Source organism: Juglans microcarpa x Juglans regia, chromosome 3S, assembly GCF_004785595.1.
Source record: "Juglans microcarpa x Juglans regia isolate MS1-56 chromosome 3S, Jm3101_v1.0, whole genome shotgun sequence".
Taxonomy (NCBI): Eukaryota; Viridiplantae; Streptophyta; class Magnoliopsida; order Fagales; family Juglandaceae; genus Juglans; species Juglans microcarpa x Juglans regia.
Genome location: NC_054599.1, coordinates 21,969,961 through 21,985,890, shown reverse-complemented (window position 1 = coordinate 21,985,890; position 15,930 = coordinate 21,969,961). Strand labels below are relative to the sequence as shown.

The following is a 15,930-nucleotide window of genomic DNA, read 5'->3' as shown; positions in this document are numbered from 1 at the left end:
AATTTCTATCCTGCAACCTCATCACGTATTTTATTAACAAGTGGTTCAAGCGATCTAGCCGTAAGCCTACCAGATACTAAAGGTACCCCCAAATAGGTCACTGGAAAACTACCTTCCACAAATCCCGAGCAATCCACGGTGTCGTCTATCAATGTGCTTTGAAGGAAAAAGTGTTGATTTCTCCTTTATTTTTTGGCTCGACCAGTTCTCATACAATCCCAAGGTCTTTATCAACATCCGTAAAGACCGTGTATCCCATTAGCAAAAACAAGAAGATCATCTGCATAAAATAAATGCGAAACCAAAGACGCACCCACTGGATGATAAAACTTACCAATGCACCCTTCCTCAAATACGTACCTAATATTAATCTATCATTGATGAAAATGAATAATAAGAGGAAAGGATAGAAAATCAATCTCTTGTTTTGGCAATTTGAAATCAATATTTATAGTGGATGTCCATGGCAATTGGTTAATTGAAAATTTGAAGCTCCATCTTTTATATCATTATAGAAATGATATTTGCAGTTATGGAGTGCGCAAGCGCTATGCATTCCTTTTGAAAAAGAAAAATGATTTGTACAAGTTTCAAATAGACAAATCTCGTGCAAGCCTTTATAAAAAAAGTAGACTCTACTTTGAAAAAGTGTAAAAACCATTCTCTTTTAATGGGACTTGTTTTTTTACAAAGGGCCTAGGCGAGGCTTGTCTATTTGAGACTTGTACGTAATATTACTTAAAAAAGTGCAGGCGCTTGCACAACTCATGATTATATCTTGTATTAAAACCTTCATAGTTCACGCTTTAGTCCAAGTTTGGCAATAGGCTGCTGGGCCATCCAACTCCTTCTCTTCTCTAGAATGTGGCACATAATTATTGGCCGGCAAGAGATAAAGCTAAAACCCTAAGCGCGCATAATAATTATTAATTTATTTGGGCCAGCATCCCCAAGATGGTATTGTCATTTTCCCTCTGTAGCCTACTTGGAAAGTTCGAGTGCGAACATAATTCTCATTTACCCAATTGGTTGAGGGCATAAGAGATGGTGATGTGAAGTTATCTCAATTGCTAGTAGTACTGCTAATTATTAAATATTATGATTGCTGGCTTCTGCTTCCTCATGTTTGTTCAATTCGTTGCTACTGTACTCTCGTTTTGTTGTGAGAGTTTTGAGTTGTATTTTATTGTTCATAACTGTTGAAACAAGTGAAATGATAAAGATAAAGAAGAACACACCAGGTGTTTGAAGAAATGCTTAGATGAAGGTTTTCCTTTTTCATTTAGTTTTCATAATTTCTCATCACATACATACAATTAGTTTTCCATCCCTTTATACAGTTTCACAGTAGAGAAAATACATCACATACATCACTCTTGTGGTTACACATTAGCAATTCAGTTATACTAGAATATTCTAGAGCTAGGACAGGTGTCGAGGTCTTCATTTATTGTTGACAGAGGCCGTTCTAGAAGATTCTGATTCTTGTAGCTGTGTGACCCTTGAGAATAGATTTTGGTAGAGTCTTCTTCTTCATTGGGACTGGATGCCTTAATAGTCCCTCTCGAATCAAGTAGCACCTATGAAACAGTGAGACTTGATCGAAGAAAATTTTATTGAGCAATAGAGATTTGCTTTGTAAAGATGTCAGCAATTTGGTCTTTGCTAGATATAAAAAGAGAACTTAAGTGCTTTGGCAGCCACATAATCTCGTACAAAATGATAGTCAAGTTCAATATGCTTAGTACGAGAATGTAAAATAGGGTTAAGAGGTAGATATGTAGCACCAAGGCAATTACACCAGAGAGTAGGTAGATCAAAAAGAAAAATACCAAACTCACCAAGCAACGACTGTAACCAAAGAAGCTCACAGGTAGTGTTTGCAACAACCTTGTACTCTGTTTCAGTAAAGGATTTGGCAATGGTAGGTTGTTTTTTTGAACCCCAAGAAATAAAATGGGAACCAAAATATACATAGAAGCCACCCATGGACTTACGGTCATCAGGGCAACCAGCCCATTCAACATTAAAAAAGGCAGATAGAGAAAAGGCAACTTGCCCAGTTAGCCCAACCAAGCCCTAGGGGTCTGTTTAAGATCATATATAGACTTACACAACTTACAGAAATTGTGGGGATAATCTAGATTTGCAAACCCAGGGGGTTGTTTCATGTAGACAGCCTCTTCCAAGTCACTTTGCAGGAAGGCGTTTTGAATATCCAACTGATGCAGTGGCCAGTGAGAAGAGATAACAATGGAAATGAGCAACCGTATAGTTACGACTTTGACAACGAGACTGTATGTTTCAGTGAAATCTAAACTAGCCTACTGATGAAACCCTTTGGCCATAAGACATGCCTTGCGACGCTCAAGGATGCCATTAGCATGGTGTTTAGTCTTGAGTACCCATTTCGAGCCGAGCACATTGAAGTAGGAAGAAAACGAGACCAAGTCCCATGTATGATTCTGTAAGAGAGCATGAAATTTAGTGGCCATAACCGCACACCACTCTGAGTGTTTAGAGGCCTTAGTGAAGGACATGGGCTCTTCAGGTATGGGATTTGTGGTGGAGATGAAAAGATGAAGAGATGGTTTAGGGGCTAGCCATGGAATTGTTCCGTCGGTTCGAATGAGAGGACAATGAACTTAATTTTTTGAGTGAGTGACCATGGGGTGGGATGAGAGAGAAGAGAAGGAACTGTGGAAGACAAGGGCTGCGATGCTGGGTGAACTTGTTGGGAAAATGATGACCTAGGTGCCGAATTTGAAGTGCGTGGACTGGGTGTTGGATTAAGAGGTGTAGAGATGTGAGGGACTTGAATTGGGCTTGAGGGAATAGGCATTAGGTCAGATGAATTAGAGGAAAAGACAGAAGAAGGGGTTGAGGCCGTGGGCTATGTTGAGCTGAAGGGAGAGCTAGGTGGCCTTGTTGAGGAAGGCCTAGGTTGCAATAAATTCAAGGATGAAGGAAATGTGATGGGTAATAATGGATTTGAGTGAGGTGGGCTGGACGAAGCAAACGAAAACGTAGCTTTATGAAATTGGACATCCCTGGAAATGAACATTTGGCCTGTGGGAATGTGAAAGCAGTTATAACCTTTATGATCTGGGCTGTAGCCCATGAAAACACATGGTTTGGATCGAAGGTCCAACTTGTGATGATTGAATGGTCGCAAATTGGGCCAACATAAACAACCAAATGTTCGTAAAAAATTATAATCAGGAGGATTGCGAAAAAGGGCCTGAAACGGAGAGATATTTTTTTAGAGTGAGTGTGGGCATACGATTAATAATAAAGATTGCGGTCTGAAATGCCTCAACCAGTATTTTTGTGGGACCGAGGCATGGGCTAGAAGGGAAAGCCCGATTTCGACAATGTGAAGGTGTCGTCATTCAACCATACCATTTTGAGGTTGAGAGTGGGGACATGTGACTCAATGATTAATGCCAAGAGATTGAGAAATTTTGTGCAGTGGCCGAAATTCCCCACTCTAGTCCGATTGAATTGAAGCAACATTAGATGAAAAGAAATTATTGACGTATTTCAAGAAGGCTAAGAAAATTGAAGACACATCAGATTTAGATTGAAGAGGGAAAAACCATATGTATTTAGAAAAATCATCAATAATTGAAGGATAAAACTTACATCCAGTGGAGGAAGGCATAGGTGCTGGTCCCCAAATATCAAGAAATAGTAATGTAAAAGGCTTATATGACCGAGAAGAAGAATGGGGGGTGAGGAAGAACATGTGATTTGGCTTGTGGACAAGTAACACATGGAGATATATTTGTACTAGATGTAACTGGAAGTTTAAATATATTTATGGTAAAAGAAGTTGTTCGAGGTGACAGATGGCCAAGGTGAGAGTGCTAAGTCTGGGAAGAAGTCTGTTCATCGACAAAGGCTTGAGGTGAGGAGGTGAATCCGTGAGGAGAGGATGTGGCCGAGACAGGAGTTGGTAATTCATATAGTCCATCCTTAACGTGGCCCTGAAGAAGAGCTTCCAGGGTGTGCAAATCCTTCACAAACAAAAATTCGGATGAAATTCAAAAAACACGGAATTATCTAAGCAAAATTGAAGAACGAAATGGAGATTTTGAGTTATAGAAGGAACATGAAGTAATTGAGAGATAAGAAATTTGCCAAAGGAGGAGTTGAGGTGAGCGGTGCCAATGTGTTGAATTGGAAGAGTTGACCCGTCATCGATGCTAACTTGATCTGAGCCTTGATAAATGGTAGAGTCCAAATTCAGGTTGGAAAAATCTGAGGTGAAATGATTTGTGGCAGCTGTGTCTGGGAACCATACATTAGATTGAGGGGCAGAGGAAGGTAAGGCCATGAAATTAGCTACAAGGGACGAGGGTGGTGGGGCTTGATAAGCTTGGTTAAAACGATGGTAACAGACTAGTGTTGTGTGACCAGGTTTTTGACAAACTTGGCACAAGGGTCGATTATTAGATTTGTTGGAAAAGGGTGTGGAACCACCTCTGCTACCGCCACAACCTCAACGTCCACGAGAGAAAAATCCTCGGCCACAGCCAGAAGTAGAGTTGGGATTGGGCTGGCGAGTTGCAATTGCATGGGCTGCAAGTTAAGGACTTGAAAGCAAAGTATTAGTCTGATGAGCTAGCCTAGACTCAGCAGGTAGCTGTATACTTGGAGGGGGGGGGGAGGGAATGGAGGTCACTAGTGATTCATAATCAGTTCCAAGCCCTGCTAGTAAGTAGATGATGAACTCATATGAGGAAAAGGGTTGGCCGGCAGCACCAAGGGTAGCTGCCAAAGAGGTGGCTTTGTCAAAGTATTAGGAAATGGAGGCAGAGCCTTTCTTAAGCATGGCTAATTGATATTGGGTCTGCATGATATGTGCTGAGGACTGGGCAACAAAAAGGGTATGTAAAGTAGACCAAACCTTGTGTGAGGTTGTACAGGTCAAGACTTGGGCAAGGACCGTATCAGATAGGGAAGCATTGATGGTCGAAATTATAAGTTGGTCTTGTAAGAGCCACTTAGTATGATCGGGGTTGACAAGACCATCGACCATGGGAGGGGGTAGTGGAAGGGAGCCATCAACGTAGCCAAATAGCTAATGACCTTTTAAGGAATGGGGCGATCTAAGCCTTCCACAAGAGGTAATTATCAAGCGTAAGTTGATTGTGACAAAGTGAGTGGAAGAATTGATGATAGAGGGGTTGAAGACGGGTGGGTGGGAGGAATTTGATATGTTTGAATTTTCTAGGGACACCATGATGATTACCGAGAGGAAAAAAAAATGGACATTAGTCCTTTTGTAGCTTTGGTACCATATTGAAACAAGTAAAATGATAAAGATAAAGAAGAACACACCAGGTGTTTGAAGAAATGCTTAGACAAAGGTTTTCCTTTTTCATTCGGTTTTCATATTTTCTCATGACTCACAAACAATCAGTTTCTCATCCCTTTGTACAGTTTTACAGGTAGAGAAAATACATCACATACACCACTCTTGTGGTTACACATCAACAATTCAGTTATACTAGAATATTCTAGAGCTAGGATAGGTGTCGAGGTCTTCATTTGTTGTTGATAGAGGCCATTCCAGAAGATTATGATTCTGGTAGCTGTGTTGACCCTTGAGAACAGATTTTGGTAGACTGATCTTCTTCTAATTCGTTGGGACTGGATGCCTTAATAACAACACATTAATGGTTAATGAGACTTCACACCTAGTTTATGCATGTGTTTAATTAATAGAAGTTATTTTACTACGAGAAATACTATTCTTTTTTATCATTATCTTTTCATCATTTCTTAGGGGCAACATCAAATATTGACAAAATAATCGTCCTCATATATAAATCATAACATGTCAGCCGGGGAATGGGAAGATAGAGAAAATATCACATAAAAATTATAAAACACGAAAGGGAAACTGTTTCGATTATCAAATATTAATTATACTGAAGTTAATTTCAACTTGTTAAAAGAAATAATAATAATAATAATAATTGAATATCAGCTCCCATGCATATATAGCCTGAATTACAATATTATTTTCGTATACGGGTTATGCTATATATATATATATTGACCCCGGCTAGAACCATAAACATCGTTAATTTCTGGGTATTCCAAACTATTTAATTTCTCGATCAAATATTATATAATGAAATAAAAAAAGTAAAACAAGAAAAACTATAAAAAAGATCAAGATGATTAAAAGAAAAAAAAAGTTATCATAAATTAACCAAATTAAGATACAACATGTGGGAGAGCCAATATATAATTAATTATAGATGTGAATGAATATTAATATAAATTAATATTCGTGAATAATTTCAAGCTGCACTCCTGCCATAGTCCAAAACCATGACATGGTCATCCGTACTGGTCGAGGAGGAGCCTGGAAGCTGCAAAGTCAGTACTGCTTCCGGCGGCCTGCTGGGACTAGAAATCGACCGCCATATGTTATCTCTTACATGCTGCAACGTCAATAAAGGTTGAAGCTCTTGCCCTCTACATGTTATCTGTATCTGCACCCATCATCACTAATTAATTAACTTAAATACGTCATGTTAATTACTAGGCATATATATATATATATATATATTAAGCTAATTAAATAATTACTTGCATGATGATGATGTGATTGACATGATATATATATATATATATGTAGTGATAATTAAAAAGAAGTAAAATATACAATATTAGTGGTCCAACACTATATAACATGATGATGTAGCTAATTTAGAATGATGACAACATCATTCTCGTGGATAAATTACAACGATTTCTCACCACTTGACGGTGATAAGAAGCAATTAATTAATAAATATACAATTAATTTCTTAAGTTGTCTTTTTAAGTTAACTTCGCGATCGCTAGCTAGTTATTGGGCATTATCTCATCATGTATTCATGATCCCCCATATCCACATCTCTTAGAGATCAATGGGTCATATACCCAATAATATTAACTCTAGCTTTTAAGTCACTTGTAAGTAAGGATAAATAATACCTGATCAAGACAATTATATAGCTATATTCAGATCATGATCATCAATAATATTATAAAATAAAAATAAAAAATAAAATAATTAGAGGAAAATTAAAAATCATACAGCATAATATATATATATATATGTATGTATGTATGATCATTGTTTCCCAAAAAATGCAATAAAATATATTTAATGTAGGTACTGAATTCATGCTTTGTCAATAGCTAGCTTACGTCTTCTCCATTAATATGCTACCCATAAAAATCTTTGTTACGTCTACTTTAACCATAAAATTCCTTTTTTTTTTTTCCCTTTAATTTATTACTCGAAGATCCCTCAAAATATATCGGTCATGATCAGCGGGTAGCTAGCTAGCTAGCTAATTGGTCATCCCACCTTCGAGGGCTATGCCCTACGTACTAATATTCCCCACGATCTTGAACTGCCCGATTTTAATCATTAAAAGGGTGATCCCATGACCCAGACTTTGCTCGTAAGCCAAAATCGATCATGCTACCTTGGACTTTAATTATTTATTTATTTTTAATATAAACTTATATTCCACAATCGATATCCAAGCATGCAATTATATCATATAGTACAAAGTTTGTATCCAAAAAGCATGGCGAGGAATGTGCACGGATTATTAATTTATCATATTCTAAACCTCCTAAGTGCTAATTAAACTATATAATATACATACACACACACACTAATTCCAAGCATCTTCATGCACGTCTCATTCACTTTGCTTCGGGAGATTAAAAAAAAAACCCTAAGATGTTGGTCAATATCCCTTTGTGGAACCTCCATACATACATACATACATACATACATATGTATGTTATATGTAGTAGTTGCCGAGGAAGACCTGGCAAAACCTTGTTTTTGAAAGGGTCGCTAGCTGTTTACATATATATATATATATATATCCTAGCTAGCTAATAAGGATTATATGTCTATATATATTTTCAGTTGTGCATGCATCCTATTCATCAACAATATAAGCTGGTTTCTTTTGGATCTTATCTAGTGAGTTATACTGTCATGCGTTTTATTTATTTTTTCTTTTTGTTGTTTGTTTTTTCAATAACTTGCAATGATTCTGTTCTTGATTTCTTCTTTATGCATTGCTTTCCTCCGACGTAAAAAAATATATGTTTAGATGATATTCTTTCGTCATATATATATATTCTCTACGATTGCTTCTGGTCGAGATAATGGGGTCTTTTAAATTCCACCAAAGCGAACCACTTAAGGTTTTGACGTGCCTTTTCAAGCACTATCGATAGGGAAAAAGAAGGAGAATTTAGAGAAGAAGGGCCTACAATTAGCTGTCGGAAAGCTGAGTTGAAAGAAGCGAAAGCATGACGAAAGGGACCGATATATAATATTAGCTAGCTGCTAGCTAGGCATGCAGCATATATATGGGGGGTTGAGAGTGACAGGCCGGTCCACATCTACTCCACACGTGTGGTTTTCATGACCCTACGATATATATGATTAATTTGGATGTGCTAGCATCAACTTCGTTTTATTTTTCTATGTCATGAATGAGTATTCTGTCAACTAGCTAAGCCAAGATAATCAAGGTTGAAGGTCGTTTAGATATTAAGGTCAATGCGCGCTCTTAGCTTTGTAAAATCACGTAAAGGAGGGCCTATTAATTCCTACCCTGGAATTGAGATATCTTTTCGCTTTTCCTGCATTGATTATAATTGCCCTAAGAGTGAGTACTAAGGTAATTTTGCTTCTAATTGATTGTGGCTAGCTAATGATCATCACTTAAAAAACAGAAAAATGAGCATATATATATATATGTATGTATTATGTATGCATGAACATAATGGATTGCCCACAATTAATTCACGGATTGTAGCATACCAAAAGAGAAAGATAAGAAAGAGAAATCCTCATAAATTCACGCTAAGGGTGGGGCTAAATGTAAGTAGTTCACACTCATTGATGATCAGAAACCTAATCATAATTGGCTATATAAGTATTGAGTTGCATATATATATATATATATATATAATGTGAATGAAATTAAGGTGATCAGGGCTGGCATCCATCCAATCCATGAAGAATTTGCCTATCTACGGCACAATTTGACCTTAATAACATAGTTAGTGATGGATTAATATTATTATTATTATATTCATTATGCTGTGTATATATGGGTACCTGTATCGTGATATATATAACTAGGTGTTTGTATAGGTGTTAGAATTCTAGTACTTTTGATTCATGGTTGTTGCATTATCGGTTTCATTAAGAACTTGTAAGTGATAAAAATAAGATACTATCTATAAATTAAAATCTCCTTACTTCATGCAGGCATGCATGAAGCTCAAGGAAACATTAATAGAGAAGGATCATATAATATAATATGCCTTCAAATCATATGGTGTGTGTGCAAGGGTACATGCATCACATAAAAACAGCTTATATTAATTACGTACATATGTACGGGAGACATAGAATATACACACATGAAATATTCCGAATTAGCGGGTTAATTCTTTGGAAGAGGGGAATTAGTACTATATATATAATTCCTCTAACGCTGGCTACTTGGTTTTACATCTTCGTAATTTTAACATGTCGACGTTGTATTTTACAATTTACATCAACAAGTACTTATAATGGAGGTATATATGAATTAGTTCAAGAACCGGCCGACGGTGGTAAGAATACTATATATATATGTGTGTGTGCGTGTGCGTGTGTACGTACGCAGATGATGATCATGTAAAAGATTGAAATTCTGCTATATATATATTAACGGATATATATTGTTTTGTCTTTGTTTGCTGCATGCAGTACTACTCCTTGTACGTAGCTTCCCCAGGCACGCATATAGAAAAATATAATGCTTAAATAATGCAAACTCAATTAATTAACCTATAACATTATAAGATAATATATAGCAAATGGGCTCATAATATAAGTTATGAATGCAAAACGAATATATTTTTCCGATTCCATACCATAATAAATGCAAAACGAATATATTTTTCCAGGCTTTACTATGGGTGTATATATATATATATATATAGCTTAGCGTAACTAGCTAGCTAGCTACAAACGCCAAATAATCAGATAGCTAGCTAGCAGGCATATATATCATGCATAAAAGAAGAATTAAATATTAGATATATATATTTTTATATATGTTATTCTTCGAATTAAACGTATAAGCAAACATGGATATATATCTAGCTGTTTGATTATCTCATAGTAATTATGCAACATTGCACATTAACAGTATTACTAATTAATTAGTATCATGTGGATGTGCTTAAGCTGAACAAAGATGGGGCTATGTTTGCTGACCTCCATCAGGCAGGAGTGGGAGTCATTCTTAGAGATGCTACTGGTAAGGTACTGGTTATGGCTGGCAAGTAAAGTTGAATCTGAAGTAAGGCCGTTGAATTGCTGGCAGTATTTTGTGGTTTACAGCTGTGCTCGACTATGGGCATTTCAAATCTATTGCTGGAAAGTGATTGTTTGCTGTTAGTTCAATCTCTGCAGAAGAATGACATGGCTGATTCTACTTTTGGGGTTCTGTTTCAAGAAGTTCAGAAGCTCACGGGCTGTTTTAGTTCTTGTAACTTCACTAATGCGAACAGGGAGGGAAATAGGATAGCTCATCAGCTTGCTTGATATGCATGGAGGGTTGATAGTATAGAAATGTGGTGTGATTGTATTCTAGACTTTCTTTCTCAAGTCATTTGGCTTGATAAATGTCTATATGAAGATGGTTTTCTTATAAAAATAAAAAATAATTAGTATCATGCTGCATACTGCTACCATTTAATTAATAATTAATTTGGTCTTTGAAAAACTATTCGATCAGTACGTACTACGTACTTATAGGGGTATAGAATATCATGTTTAATTTGATTCTCGACCGACCTTCATCGACCTTGGAAGTTTAGGTACCTCAAGTCTCAAACTATATTAACATGAAATGAAATTCAGTGGACACGTGCTTTAAATACTTGAATGCAATGATCATCTGCGAAACCGAGAGTCACAATTTATATATTGGCTCCCAATTAGCTAGGCAGTACTAGAAATTCTTCATGCAGAAAAATCTCGAGTAACATACATATATATATATATATATATTATACTTGAATTATGTTTCATATATAGCCATAGGTTTATATATATATATATATAGTGCTCAAGTATTTTATATAAAAGGAATTTAAAATATTTTATAGTAATTATAATTAGCTAGGAAAGACGTAGTACTGGCTTTCGATGGTGCATGGAGTAGTACTGTTCATGAAGCGTATGATCATCATGATCATAAAGTGCATGGCCCGGGACACGTACATGCGACAACTTTAATTTTGTGTATCTATCAGGAAAATTATGTCACTTTTTACCAATATGTATGATCTCGTACAAGCTAGCTAGACTTATTAAAGTATAGATGGAAGTACTTATAATTAATTGAATATATTACGTGGGATACGTACTACTTCCACATATATATAATTAACGCATTGCCAAGAACCGTGTACGTACCACCTTCATTTATATAATTCGATCCTCTTCATTATTTGCTTATAAAAATTTACAATTACCAAAATTAATAACATTCTGATCATTAGTAGTACTACTGGCCGGCCGGCCGATTGATGGAATTATACATGCACGGTTAAGCCTACCATGCAGCAAGCTAGAGTTCTAGTACTTGGTCTGTTTTTTTTTTTTCAGGCATGGTGAAGCTGGTCATTACTATATATGGATCGATCGACCGGCTAATTATGCTAATTATATCCTAGCTAGACATAAAACCCCACCCCCCTCCCTCAAACAGAGGCACAGACACAAGTGTGATAAATTACCAGCTGTAGGGTTAGCATTCCATTTAAAGCGCAGTGATTCTCTTACGCACCTCATATATATATATGTGCATGCATATGTATGCCAACTATCAATACGTATGCTATCTCTACGAACATGCAGTCGCATGACTAAGTTCCTTAAAAGCCTTTCCTCCAATTTGAGAATTACTCGTTCATTGGAAAATTTCAGGCCTACGCTTATATAAATATATATATATATATATTTAATGAGAGTTTTAAATTTTAATGGTTATCTAAAGATCTGCTAGCCAGGTACTAATTAGGATTAGAACTTAGTTTTGTTGGAGTATCCTGGTTTTAGCTAGATAATTAACTTTAAGAAAAAAACGTTATATATAATTTAATTTGTTATTGATATCTAGAGACTTGCATGAAGGTGTTACGTACAAAGGGTCAAAACATGTGTTATTGTGGTTATACTTGATCAGAAAGCCATTACAGTTATAATTGTAGAATTAGGAGATGTGTTCTATCATTGTTTGTGTGTATCCGTATCTGTGTGTGTGTGTGTGTGTGTGTGTGTGTGTGTGTGTGTGTGTATATATATATATATATATATATATATATATATATATTATGTGGCGTTTTGAATTTGGTTGTGCTTTGATCTCCTGTTTTCCATGGAAGTATTGCCAGATCATCGAAAAGTTATTTTTTAGATATATTAATTTTCTTTCACACATGCATGCAGTAATTAACTACTCATTTATAGAAAAAGATCATGAAATTAATTAGCTAGGACTATCTATATATATATATCAGCCTGTTTTATTTATTGTTTTAGGGTTTGTGGAAAGTAAGTGGGTGGTAGGTAGTTTTCTAAAATTGTGTCCAGATTTCTCCACTTGAACTTTACATGCACCTAAATCCATCACCAAAATATCCGCAGCATATAAATCCACAAAACTTATGACCAATTTGGAAATGGCGATCATTTTCATGCATTAGAAAAGTTCTCAGTTGAAGCCAAATTCTACTAATACTAGATTCGGAGTTGAAAGGCTAATAATCCAAAAGGTGAGGATGGCTCCAGCGCCCTAGATATATACTTCCCACCTAATTAATAAATGTGATTTTAACAGAAGAAATAAAGAAATTCTTATAAGTTCTGCTGTTTCTTTCATGCCTCTAACAACAAGTACGTCTATATGTCCATATTCATGGAATTAAATTAGCCAATCGATAAAATCCGTGATTGGTTTTGGTTCATTTTTTCTATTAATTCTATATATGCAACCAATACTACATGTTTTCATGTCATTAATCTGGCTGACAGACACACACAAATATACATACATATATATATATATATATATATATATATATATATATATAATAACCAAAATGAAGAAGCAATAAATTAACTAGCTAGCTCATGGAACCAATCAAACACCAACATATATATAAGCGCATTTCTAACGAAAAGTACTAGAAGTTGCGGTAATGGATTTAAATACCTCTGATTCGCTATCCAGTTTCAGCTTATTGACCAAATACTTCATTAGCAATCGAACTGTCATCCTTCCATCCCTGAAGATTTGAAAGCCAAAACATATAAAAGCGAAATAAGTAACAAGCTGAGAGAGGAGGACAAGGGGAGAGATCAGAGACTTCAGTTATAATATATTACTTGATTCTCAGGTAGTTCTTTGGTATCTGAGGCAAAAATGGTTCTTTTGTTCTGCATTAAGAAGAAACCAAGTGAAAAACTGTTACAAAGCTAATTATATTCGTATGCCTAGCAGCTTAATTCCAAATATACAGATATAATAGGAGAAGAGAAAAGAAAAATTAATTTTGAATTGATCGTGTTCGATCAATAAATTTGTTACCAGCTTTTCTCTTTTTAGAGATATATATATATATATATATATATATATATATATAAATATATATTTATATATGCACTTAACTGATTCTGGGATGCTCGTAGCATAAACCAAATGCCCGCATGGGGCCTCCGAGGAGGATCAATAACTCTAAAATCTAAGCTCGGCGCGGCAACATCCATCATAGATTGGAGCTGAAGGGGCGGCTGTGCAAAATACGACCCAAATGGCATCAAGGAAGAAGACGATGATGTAGAGGAAGAAGCAGTACTCCCTATATTATTCCGGATTGGCCTAAACGCCGCCCAGTTAATCTCTTGGTGATGAGGAAAGTTTGAAGTACTACTTCCCGGGTGCTGAAAAAACAAGGATGTACTAAAACTAGTGGCACGAGGAACTCTAAATTCGGGAACATGGAAGACAGGAGCTAATGGCCTTGCTTGATGAGATGTACTGCCACGGCCGGGCAATAGATCAAGCTCGATCGACCCGGAACCTCTTCTCGCCGTTGGGTTTGCCTGATGATCATCATGCTTGCTGTTATGGCTGCAGGCGGCGTGACCGCCTATACTCAATTTTAGCCACCCTTCATCCCTCTCTTCTTGATGAATAAGATCCTTTGAGCTCGTCGCCGCTTCTTTAAGACTACTGTTAGTTCTTGATTCATCTTCAGCCATATTCTGATCACCAACCACAGGATCAGATCCTAAACAAGATTCAGTACTACTAAAGTATGCATACCCTTCTACAGTACGGCTCATAAGACCAAAATCTTCTCTATAATTAGAACCACCACAACCAGCATAATCTCCGGAAAGATGAAGATGTTGTCGTTTAGAGAGGGTTTGAGCAGCTGGAACCATGGACGTCATATCCGGTTGCCTGGGATATCGACCCGCCAGTTTCGGTGATTGTCTTCCTTATTGTTGAGCAGCTTGTACCTGGTGTCAAGGGAAGCCATGGATTAATGAAGATCCTGGGATATTGTGGGCTTTATATGTGAGAGAGGGATCATGATCTGCTGGAGCCATGAGAATGTTTTGGGACTGTGGAATAAAAAAAGAGAGAGATGCCCATTAACCAGATAAGGGTGGTTGTTGTTATAAGCTGTTTCATCGTAGACATATCAGAGAACAACGAGGAGAAATAGAAACTTTGCAAATCTCACTTTCCATAAATTTTATTTGTTTGGAAGCTTGTGGAGATGAAATAGTACTCGCAGGAGAATGATCAGAGAGAGGGAGGGGCCGGGGGAGAGAGAGAGAAAGAGATGGTGGTCAGTCAGTTAGATTGAATATTTATTATTCTTGAGGAGGTCGAACAGTATTAGTACTGATCGATATATAGTTTTATTTTGACTTTATTATTAAGATGAAATATATGTTCCACCTGTTTTCTAAAGGGAAAACTTTAGGGCAGGGGTCCTCGGCCAGCTAACAACTTTAGGGCAAATTTCAAGGATAAAATTACTAGAAAGGCTCTTTCTTTTTGGAATATCACAAAAAGGCCCTTTTTAGCCCTAATAGAGGTTCCAGCTTGTATTGATCAGACAGCAACAAAGAGCCGACTTTAAGTGCATGTGGCCAATTTTGTCTCCATTAATTTGCTTGAAAGAAAAAAGTTTTTTCAGGTTTCTTTCGCCAATTTGGACGGAATTAGATCAGTTTTTAAACATGTTTTATTCCTTCGACATCCATACAAATACAATTAGCTAGCTAGGCTCGCAGTACTTGTTGAAGGCCGAAACATCAATATTGCCATAAAAAATGGCCTAGCTAGCTTAGAATTAATTATATATTGATGATCATATATACTCCTAGCTAAAAGTTTTTTATGTTATGGGTTTTAGCGATCGAGATGCTTAATTTCTGAGTAGAAAATTAAGTAACTGCATTATATATTGATCTTCCTTTGACACTTGCTATATATATATATATATATATATATATATATATATTCTAAATCAAACAGAGGACGGTATGGATCAGATGAATATTTCATGAGATCATGCCTGAAATTGAGAGAGAGGGGAGGGAGTGCCCACATAAATGGTCGGGCATAATGACATGCATTACCTGTCAATAATGAGTTATTAATGAGACAGATCACGTACATTGGGGTATAGGTTATGATTAAGAGGTAATTATAAACAAATAAATAAATAAATAGATTATAGGGACTTAATTTGGGCATGCATAATGGTGTCTCCCCACAACCTGAGAAAATATAGAAG

The 15,930-nt window shown here is 36.3% G+C and overlaps 1 protein-coding gene across 1 annotated transcript; it reads right to left on the bottom strand.

The window, feature by feature from the left end:
* Positions 1–6,250: 6,250 nt before the first annotated feature.
* LOC121257405 lies at positions 6,251–14,933 on the bottom strand. The gene is made up of 4 exons (XM_041158394.1): positions 13,782–14,933; positions 13,499–13,549; positions 13,326–13,398; positions 6,251–6,512 (listed from the first exon to the last, which is right to left on the bottom strand). The coding sequence occupies exons 1-4, from the start codon at positions 14,567–14,569 to the stop codon at positions 6,318–6,320; spliced, it is 1,107 nt and encodes a 368-aa protein (XP_041014328.1). The 5' UTR covers positions 14,570–14,933; the 3' UTR covers positions 6,251–6,317.
* Between the last annotated feature and the right edge of the window lie 997 nt (positions 14,934–15,930).